This window comes from Sarcophilus harrisii, chromosome 3, assembly GCF_902635505.1.
Source record: "Sarcophilus harrisii chromosome 3, mSarHar1.11, whole genome shotgun sequence".
Lineage (NCBI taxonomy): Eukaryota > Metazoa > Chordata > Mammalia > Dasyuromorphia > Dasyuridae > Sarcophilus > Sarcophilus harrisii.
The window spans coordinates 74,841,477-74,853,030 of record NC_045428.1 but is presented as its reverse complement, the minus strand read 5'-3'; the positions used below and the strand labels follow the sequence as shown (position 1 = coordinate 74,853,030).

General features: G+C 35.1%; 1 protein-coding gene across 1 annotated transcript; it reads right to left on the bottom strand.

Annotated features, from left to right (window-relative positions):
- Positions 1 to 8,131: 8,131 nt before the first annotated feature.
- Positions 8,132 to 10,366, bottom strand: LOC100916376 (gamma-crystallin D-like). Its single transcript, XM_003765986.2, has 3 exons — positions 10,242 to 10,366; positions 9,904 to 10,146; positions 8,132 to 8,407 (listed from the first exon to the last, which is right to left on the bottom strand). The coding sequence occupies exons 1-3, from the start codon at positions 10,248 to 10,250 to the stop codon at positions 8,132 to 8,134; spliced, it is 528 nt and encodes a 175-aa protein (XP_003766034.1). The 5' UTR covers positions 10,251 to 10,366.
- Between the last annotated feature and the right edge of the window lie 1,188 nt (positions 10,367 to 11,554).

Below are 11,554 nucleotides of genomic sequence, written 5' to 3'. Positions count from 1 at the left end.
CTGCTCACATCTTACCTCAACTAAAGAAACCTGCATTACATAACTCTTTCTCTTTCTTTCTTCCTTGCATGCACCACAATAAAATTTCCAATTGGATGATGCTTTTAGCTAGATATTAAAACTTAAGACACTAAAAGGCAGTGTGGTGTAATGGAAAGACCACCAGATTTATAAAAGGATGTGGCTTTGAGAACTAGCTCTGTTCCTTACTGTTTATATGAACTTGGACCAGTCCTCTCTGGGCCTCAGTTTCTCCATCTATAATATGATTCCGCTGGATGAGGTGGTACCTAAAGTCATATTCAGTATTAAATCAATAATTCTATGATTTAACTGTATGACCCTTGGCAAGTAACACATGAAGTTCAGTTTCTGCATCTGAAAAATGAGTAAAATAAAACTTGTGTTGCTACTTTACAGAGTCATTACAACCAATTATATAAATGGGTAATGATGACAATGATGCTGAAGATGCTGAAGATAATTAAAATATTTTAACAACCCTCACTACAGTGAGAGTGATTGAAAAGTAAGTATAAAGAAAATAAATGCAAAATTATTAAATATAAGAGAAAGAGGGAATATACCAGCAATTATGAGAATCAGAAAAGAATTCATGTAGACAGTGGTTCATGAGCTTCATGTTGGAGGAAGAAAGGAATTCTATTAGGCAGAATGTGCTCCAGATGTAAACAGCAGGTGTCACTGTGGACAGAAGAGTTTGTCTGAGGACTTTATTTCTTCTGGAAAAAGAAGGAAGAGATTGTCAGATTATTTCTATGGCTATCTTCTTCTTCAAAGTAAGTTTTGGGCAGAGATTTCTCTTTGACCACTGCTTCTTTTTCATTTCATCCCTTCCACTTCTCTGTTCACTTCTAGGTGGTGATGACCATTCCAGAATCAATGTGATTCAGATTGCTACAAACAAAAAGATTAACCCCCTATTTAAACCCAGAAGTAAATTTTGGCCCACAACCTAAATTGATTCTTCATTTTAAAGCTTATTAGATTATTAGTAAAAATTGTAGAAACACAGAACCCTCAAAGCTGGGACTTCTAGATGCTGGTAAAGATATAATCTCTCATCTATTAAATTCTGTGTATTCAAATAGTCATTGACTCCCTTGACCCTCCATCCATGCTTTCTATGCATTACACATATTAAGAAGGTAATTAAGGTTTGATCTTAACTTTTTCCTAAGCAAAAAAAAATGTAAAACTCTATCCAAACTACACGTAAATCATTTAAGAGGACAGAGAACACTTAAGACCATATGTAACAAAGCAGAGGAAGACAGAAAGTGAATTCGCAACTCTCCAGCAGTGAATTGGAGTTGGCACAGTCAGTAAATTTTCAGACAATTTTTTAAGATTAGTGAAAGAGGGAGCAAGTAAAACTTCTGTTACTCAACTCTTAAAGTTGATTTCCATTTATAGAAACCTTCCATTTTTGCATTCTGTGATCATTCCCACATTTATCTTCATTCACTGGTTGCCCAGGTGGTATATAATCCTACCCATTCTGGTCCAAAGTGCATGTGAGTGGCCATCTCTTCCTGAATTGGTAAGAATGTTCCATCTGAGAAATTGAACTACATTTCTCAGGGTGCTAATGCAGCTAAATCCTCAGAGATTTGTTGCCCAAAGGCTCTATACAGACATGGGGAAGATTGGATGCAAAGGTATGGAGATAAGAAATGAAGTTTCATGTGAGGAATGAAGAGAAAGCCATTTGGGATGTATCAAAGAGATCTAGAAGAAAAGTAATGTGTAATAATCCTGGAAAGATATACTGGGGCCAGATTGTATAAGGCTTTAAAAGGCAAACAGAGGAATTTATATTTTATCTTAGAGGAAACAGAAAGAAATTTACTGAAAAGGGGTGAGTTCTGTACTTTTGAAAATCATTTGGCAGCAGTGTGGAAAATAGATTTTATGGGGGAAAACCTTTGAGAAAGGGAGACCAGTTTGGAAGTTACTGAGTTTTCCAGGCAAGAAAGAATCAGGAACTGAATTAATATGATAACTGGGTGAGCACAGAGAAGAGTTTAGATTGCTAGAAACCCACACTTAAAATAGGTAAAAATAGAGAACACTGATCAAAACTAGCCTTTCCTGGTCAAGTAATCTTCAAGCCCAAAAATTTGTCAAGGGTCAGAGGAGTCCAAGGGAATTAGTAAAGGGTACTTTATCTCAAAGGCAACTGAGATTATCTTAGGTTTAGAAAAAAATCATCCAATCCTGAGGTGATAATAGGAGCCTTTGATTCAACAGGAAAGGATATCCTCTCAAAGTTATGATCAAAGCATCTGGAAGACATTATAAGTTGACAATTAAGGACCAGGGTGTATCTTTGGGGCATCCATATCTTTGGAGGAAAAAAATGAGATTTGATAGCTGATTAGATATGTGTGGTAAGAGAGAATGAAAAATCAAGGATAACGCTGATCAGATGAAGAAATTGAAAATATTTCTAGCCATATGAAAAGATGCTCCAAGTCATTATTAATCAGAGAAATGCAAATTAAGGCAACTCTGAGATACCACTACACACCTGTCAGACTAGCTAGAATGATAGGGAAAGATAATGAGGAGTGTTGGAGGGGATGTGGGAAAACAGGGACACTAATACATTGTTGGTGGAATTGTGAACACATCCAGCCATTCTGGAGAGCAATTTGGAACTATGCTCAAAAAGTTATCAAACCGTGCATACCCTTTGATCCAGTAGTGTTTCTACTGGGCTTATATCCCAAAGAGATCTTAAAGAAGGGAAAGGGATCTGTATATGCAAGAATGTTTGTGGCAGCCCTTTTTGTAGTGGCTAGAAACTGGAAACTGAGTGCATGCCCATCAATTGGAGAATGGCTGAATAAATTGTTGTATATGAATATTATGGAATATTATTGTTCGGTAAGAAATGATCAACAGGATGATTTCAGAAAGGCCTGGAGAGACTTACGTGAACTGATGCTGAGTGAAATGAGCAGGACCAGGAGATCATTATATACTTCAACAACAATAGTATATGATGATCAATTCTGATGGATGTGGCCATCTCCAGCAACGAGATGAACCAAATCAGTTTCAATAGAGCAGTAATGAATTGAACCAGCTACACCCAGCGAAAAAACTCTGGGAGATGACTATGAACCACTACATAGAATTCCCAATCTCTATATTTTTGTCCGCCTGCATTTTTGATTTCCTTCACACGCTAATTGTACACTATTTCAAAGTCTGATTCTTTTTGTACAGCAAAATAACTGTTTAGATATGTATGTTTATATTGTATTTAATTTATACTTTAACATATTTAACATGTATTGGCCAACCTGCCATCTGGGGGAGGGGATAGGGAAAGGAAGGGAAAAATTGGAACAAAAGGTTTGACAAGTGTCAATGCTGTAAAATTACCCATGCATATAATTTGTAAATAAAAAATGATAATAAATAATAATAATAATTTTTAAAAAGGATAATGATGAAATTAAAAATCAGGGAAAGTGGGAGAATGTTGGTTCTTTTGATAGAAATTGGAAGATGGTTAGATTTGTGGAAGAAAGAAAGTTTTGTGAGTTCTATTTTGGACTTGTTAAGTTTGATATATGATGTTTTCTTCCTGTCCCACTCACCTCCTAGAGTTATTAGGAGGATCAAATGAGATATTTATTTGTAAGTACAGTGTGCAACACAATAGTAGGAACAGATAAATGTTTGTTTCTTTTCTTCCTTTCCTTTTTGTATTTGACTTCTTTCCCATCCTAGGATATATACCAAGGAGTGGGATCATCACATGAAGGTGTGTATAAAGAACTTAGTGAATTTAAGAAAAAAAAAAAGTTCTATATGAAGACCAGTGGGTTACTTAATCTCTCTGAGTCTTTTCTCCCATTTGTAAAATGGTTACATTATTTCTTTCGCCTTTTACCTCATGGAATTATGGAAAAATCACTTTATTAACTTGTAGAGTTATATGAATGGTCAAGTGAGACTTGGGCACATGATTAGGCAATACAAGTGAGGTATACAATAATCAGGATTCCTCAGCATATTCCTTGTGCATATGTTCACAACATCCAACTGTTTTGTTGTTTTTTGTTGTTTAGTTGTGTCCAACTCTTCATGTCCCCATGGACAATAGAATTCATAGGGTTTTTCCCGGCAGAGATACTATAGTGTGTGCCATTTCCTTCTCCAGTACATTAAGGCAACAGGAGTTAACTGACTTGCCTCCAGGATTAAACAGCTAGAATATGTCTGAGGCTGGATTTAAATGTAGATTATCCTGATTTGCAGCCCAGTGCTCTACCTACTGAACCACTTAGCTGCCTCGATCAATACCCAACATTTAAATATGCCATTAAGGAGTTATAACATCTAGCCCTGAAGTCAGATGATGCTGTGTCCTTGAGGACAAACACTCTGAACTTTTTCCTTTTCCTAAAAATGTGCTTGTATGAGTGCTAGTGCTAGTAGAACTTTTATACCGGAGGCTAGAAGATACTAATGTTCTTTTTATCAGAAAGATGATCATAGGGTCCTGTAGTTTTACATACATGCTATCTAACTACTTTTCTCTTTGAATTTCTGCACCAAGAAAAGAACGGAAAGAGTAGCTCTGAAATAGATGGAAGCTAAAATTGGTGGGTAATGTTTCTTTCCCAACTGATAAGCATCTACTTTTTTACCAATGTTCACAAAAAAATGCTGCTATGAATAATTTGGTAAATGTATAATTTAAAAAACCTTTTAATTAAAGTGTGAATAAGAGCAAAGAATGGGAGAAGTTGAAAACAATAAAATAATTAGTGAAATATAATTTATCTGGTTATCATTCATTGTTTTTTAAAAAATAGATTTAAATGACATTTTCTGTTTTTCATAACATCATAGTTATCTCAAATATATTTCCCCTGCCCTCCTCCCAGAGAGCCATACCATATGACAAATAGTACAGGGCAACAATCACAGGAATTGTACTATTAAGTGATTCTGTGGCCAGAGTTGTCTTGATACTCAGATAACCTGAAGCTCAAAGTTATGCCCATTTTCAGGAAGGATTTTTTTAAACTCTTAGTTAAGAAGTACAATCTAAATTAAGAATAAGTATTTTGGGTTATATAAATTATCTTATTTTTATTGATAGTTCCTGTTTTTGTCTCACCTTCATTTTTGAATGTATTGTCATTTCCTGTAGGAAGCCGTTCTTTATAACAAAAGTTTAAAACAAAATGAAAAAGGCAGTTCAGCAAAATTAAGGCATAAACTATGTCTAACACAGACTCATGGTTCCTTGCTTCTACAAAAAAGGGAATTCTTATCCTAAGCCAAGCTAGGTCATTATAATTGCACAGAATTCACTTTCTTTTATTATTTTTTCTCTTTACATTGTTTTATTTTCTTTCTGTTTACCTTGTTGCAGCACTTATGTACATTCTTTTTCTGGTTCTACTTTCTCCAAGCTGCATCAGTTCATCTAACTCTTCCTGTTTCTCTGATTCTTCATATTTGCCATTATAATGTAGTAATATATCATTCCTTTTCATATGTTGCCATCTGTGTAGCCATTTCCCAATTGATAGGCATCTACTTTGTTTCCAATGCTCACAAAATAAGTACTGCTATGAATAATTTGGTGTATGTATTATTAAAGAAGCATTTTAATTAAAGTTTGAATAAGATCTTTGGGAATAAGAACAAAGAATGGGAGAAGTTAAAAATAGTAAAATAATTAGTGAAACATAATTTATCTGGTTATCATTAATTTCTTTTTTAAAAATAAATTTTAATGACATTTTCTATTTTTTTTATCGCCATAGTTATCTCAAATATCTTTCCCCTCCCCTCCTTCTAGAGAGCCATACCATGCGACGAATAGTAACTTTTAGAGAGAAAAAAAAATTGGCAGAACTGATTGCTATATTGAAAAAAAAAACTGAAAAAAAGTGCAAATGTATAACATTTATGGACCTTCCATAAAGGAAGGGGTTGAGGTTATCTTCTCATAGCTCTTCATTTGAATCCAGCTTAATATTTATAATTTTGTGATATTTATTTTTGATGTTTTGATATAATGTTTTTTTCCATTTATATTGCTGTAGTAGGTGGCACAGTAGATAGCACACTGGACCTGTTATCAGAAAGAATTGAATTCAAATCTTGCCTCAAATACTTACTAGTTGTGTGACCAGGACAAGTTACTTAGCCTTGTTTATCTTAGTTTATTCATCGGTAAAATGAACTAGAGAAGGAAATGACAAATGACTCCAGTATTTTTGGCAGGAAATCCTGAAATGGGATCATAAGAGTCAAACACAACTGAAACAACAACAACAAAGTTACTATATATTCTTTTCTTGCTTCTGCTTGCTTTATGTTGCACTATTTCATATCAATCTTCTCGTGCTTCTCTGAATTAATCACACATTTCTTCCTTTCTTTCAGCAAGGCAATTGGGATTAAGTGATTTGCCCAGCATCATACAGCTAATAAGTGTCATGTCTGAGACCGCATTTGAACTCAGGATCTCCTGAATCCAAGACTGGTATTCTATCTACTGTGCCCACCTTGCTGCCCCCACACATTATTTCTTACAGGACAGTAATATTCCATTATATTTGTATACTACAATCTATTTAACTATTCTCCATTTGATAGGCATCTACTTTATTTCTGATTCTTAACTATCACAAAAAGTGATCCTAGAACTAAGTTGGAATATAGAGGGACTTTTTTCTTATCTATCTCTTCCTTGAGGTATAAGCCAATAATGGAGTTCAAAGAGTATGTATCTTTGAGTCACTTTATTTGTATAATTCAAAATTACTTTCCAAAATTGTTGTGCTGTTTCACAGCTCCACCAACAATGTATTAGTGTATCTATCTTTCTACTCCAAAATTGATTGTTGCCATTTGGGGGTCATTTTTGCTGATTTTCAGTGTGTAAGGTAAAACTGCAATGTTGTGTGTGTTTAATGTGTGTTACATTTTTCTTATTATTAGTGATTAGGAACATCATTATTTCTAAATATTTCTGTGTTTTTAAGTATTACACAGTAATAATAATGATAATAGCATCTACATAGTGATATAAGGTTTGCAAAGCAAAGTATATGTTATCTAATTTGGTCCTGAGACAACTCTGTGAAGTAGGTGTTATTGTTATGTCATTTCTACAAATAATGAAACTGAGGTTAAGAGAGGGTAAGTGACTTTTCCAGGATCACATTGCTAGGAACTATTTGAGGGATATTTTGAACCTGCATCTTCCTGACTCTAAGTTCTCTTGATTTAGAGTTCTATCTTATAAAACATGACTATAGAAAAGAAAGCGATTCTTTCTGAGAGTTAATTATATTTATACTTAAAACCTGAAGGTTTGAACTTTGAGTCCACAACTCACTCAAGGTCAATATATCCTAATTAAATAAATTCAAATACAATGAACATTTGCTGAGGTCCTATTATATTCAAGGGACTAGGCTGGATATCTCTTGACTTCACTCTTCCCTTCCTTTCATTTCTCTAAGCAGTTGATTTTACAAATCAGCTAACCCTAAGTGAGGTCTCATCTCACACTAGTAAACTCCATGAAACTCTGCTTCTTGTTTGGCTGCTCTTAAACCTGTCAGTTTACACATGATTAGGAGTATAAAAGACGTTGCCGAAGACCCATATGATCAGAAAAAGTAGTGGGGAAGCTATGTAGTGAGAATGAATTACAACAGAGAGACATCTCAAATTTCGTATTAATACCTAGCCCTGTGAGATGTTGGGAGAATAACAGGAAGGACTCTAATGCTTTGGATAGATTATATGTGCAGGATTTGTAGGAAATTTTCACCTAAGAGTTACCTAAAATGAGAAGGTATAGACAGATTGATGTTTACATGAATGGAGGGAGTAACTGCACAAATGAAATCACAGATTTACTCAAGGACAATGGGATTTAAATAATTTAGATGCCTAACAAAACTTCTGGGTTACAAAAACAAATATTCATGTAATTCCTTTAGACACTTTGAGAAAGCATTAATCATATGAACAAAACAAAAAAAGGTGAGCTAAGTGCCAGACATGCAAGGTAATTATTTTATTCACTCTGAAATAAATTTAGAGACATTGCATCTCAACAAAAATCCACAACTCTTCTAAATGAGCCCACTCTGGCATTCATGCTTCCCCAGTCTTGGAAGGTCCGGTACTCTCCTGGTCTCAGTAGGTACTGTTTCCCCCGGTAGTTGGACATTTCATAGAGAATCCAGCAGCCCTCTAGCACGTTAAGGGAGTAGATTTCACTGCGATGGAATCGATCCTGGATGCAATGGCAATCATCGGTGAGCTCAGCTATTAGGCCTTTGTAGTTGTCTCTCTCATACAGCCTTATCCTGTGAGAACTAGTTAGCTGGTTTGATACACACAAGAGAAGGGAAAAATAAATTATTAAACATCTTTCAGTTAGAACCATTTTATGCACTTCCTGGCCTTCCCAAATGGATACTGGCTTAATATACAATAAAATCGAGTCCATATTTGGACTTTATATGTCTACATAGCAAGAATCCAATGATCTTACCGAACAATATTACGTGTATTCAAGTTCAATGATAAAAAATCCCTGAAAATATATATATATATATATATATATCATAAAAGCATGACATAACTTAATTGGCCTATAGGCTAGGTGACTAGTTTAAGAACATCAACATTATATAAAGGTCTTCTCTCTATTTCTACAATCCTTTAAGCTCTCTGAGAGATAGTAAGTCACTAATCTCTGTTCTTCATCATCTGCAAAATGAGAGGGTTAGATTTGGTAGATTCTCAGTTACATTTTAGCTTTAAATCTATGATTCTAGAATGATTTCGCATTTGTCTTTGCATTACGTTACATTATCTTTGCCTTGCATATAGCCAGTACTAAATGAATGCTTTTGGGGGTTGAGTTAGATTCTTTCTCATATGGCTTGACTCAGAGGTTGATGTTTGTCTTTCGTTCTTGAAAAGGACCATGATATCAAGGAGGTGATGCTATGACATGCAAGTGAAATGACATTAAATGATAATAGACTGTGCAAGGTGATCTGCCTCACTTTCCTCTCCAGAGTCATCTAGGTCCAGTGGCAAGATATAGATCAGGATGACTGGAGATGGCTCAGATGCAATGGGAGATATTGGCCTTTTTAAGCTAGGACTGCAACAGCTGTGGCTAAGGCCACATCCATTCAGTGATTAAGGCTAGGTAGCAGTTAAGGTAAAAAAAATCTCTTTTTTCCCATAGATAGATAGATAGATCTAGGAGGGGAAGACCCTCAGGGTTTATATATGTGTACATTTTTGTATATGTACACATACACACATATATGTGTATATAAATATATACATATATATCTTCCACATGATTATTGGATTTTGCTATATAAATATACTTCGACAGGATTACTGAAATATGGAATCTCTTTTTTTTGTCAGTTAAGCCTTTGGAAGTCCTCCAGTAAAGGCTAGAAAACTACTTATTAGGAATGAGATAGTAGGAATTATTTTCATATATAAATGGTGTTATTTGGCCAATAGATCCCTTCTAGTTCTGAAATTCTGTGATTCTGTGAATTGAATTCCTTCAAAAAAATGTATTTATTTATTTATTTATTTATTTATTTATTTTGCTTCAGGGTTCCCTACCGAATTATTTTGGTCCCTGAAGTCAGGTCTGGCATAAACATAATTGATAAGTGCTTTCATATATCAGAACATGCTGACCTTGGAATTTGGTCTAATTTGTCAAATTTCTACTGGTTGCTTTACATTTTTGATTACTCAAGCAAATAGCCTATTACATATATTTATCTGTACCAACTGTATCTTTTTCTTTACAAATCAAATTGAGGTAGTACGTACTTGAGGGATACTGCGGCAAGATCTGATGGAGTCATTGAAGCCCATCCACTCTCGATAGTTAGGATAATCGCCCCTTCTCAGGTAGTACTGACAGCCTGAATAATTGGGGTATTCATAGATCATCCAGCTTCCACTGTCGACCCTCACAGAGTTGCAGCGGCTGAAGTAAGATTGAAGATTGGGGTGGTCACTGCTGCACTCATAGTAACGGCCCTGGAAGTTTGGATCCTCGTAGAAGATGATCTGCACCAAGAAAATGTCATTCAATAAAAAGAATCAATCAAATCAAAGAACACCTTTCAACAAAGCAAGTTAACCAACCCATATTCTTCACTCACCTTTCCCATGTTTGATGCCCTGGAGATGCACAAGTCAGTGCAGTAATTGGTTGTGATGGGTCCTCCTATATATATACCCCACAGGGCTTTTGTTAGGTTTGCAGTAGCAGCACAAAAGCCGCTGAATGTGGCCAGTAAGGGGATTTCTTCCCTTTTTTCCCCTCACCCTATATTATCAGTGCCATTCATTGTATGCATTGCTGCCATTCTCTCTGGTGCATTCGAGGCTTATATCATTGCAGACATAAGTGTTTTGGAGGTCATTGGAGGTAGGTGGTATAGAAATGACAGGTTTAGAAAAGGGAATGGGACAAAGGAAATATTGTAGCTCTTATTGTAGTACTTAAGTAAAGAAATGGTGGGAATCAAAATTATTTACTCTAAAAACCCTAAATTATTTTTAATTGTTAATTTTTGAGAGTTTATCAGTCAAGAGGAATTTCTCCTATTTACTCTACAAAGTAGTCAGTTCTTGGTGACCTACCAATGGAAGAAGAGAAAGAAAAGAAGGAAAGAGGCCTACTATGTACCAGGCATAGTGCTTAGTGCTTTACACTAAGCCATTATTATTATCTTCATTTCATAGTTGAGGAAACTGAGGCAGACAGAGGTTAAGTGACTTGCCTTGGATTATATAACTAGTATGTGTTGGAGATAGGATTTGGATGCAGGTCTTCCTTATTCTAGGTTTATCTCTCTAACTGCTATATCATCAAATTGCCGCTTCTGAAGAAATCTATTCCCTAGGATACTTTCTGTGGTAGCAGCAATATCTACTAGGGACCTTACTATGGAAACTAGACTAATTTTTTTTTCTCTTATAAGACAAGGAAGTTAAATACCCAAGATTCAATCCAGGGGACTAAGGCTTGAATTATTGCTATGACTTCATAGTTACTTAAGGATAGAAGAAAGGCCCATCAAACTTAGTAGAGGTCCCACTGCCTCATCATATTCTGATGCATCTTAGATGCATGTATGGAGAAAAGGGAGTTTGCATTCACCTGAATCAGTACTTTATTTGATTATTGATTGTTGTTCATTGATTAGTATGCATTATCATTTTTAAAGCTTTTTATTTTTCAAAATACATGCAAAGATGGTTTTCAACATAAACCCTTGGAAAACCAAGTGTTCCAAATTTTTCTCTCTCCCTCCCCCTTCTCCTAGACAGCAAATAATCCAATGTAGGTTAAACATGTGTAATTCTTCTAAACATATTTTCACATTTATCATGCTAGTATGCTTTATCCTTAAAGAAGTCTCTTTTTATTAACTATTAAATGGCTTGTAATTGTCTCATTTTTTCCCCT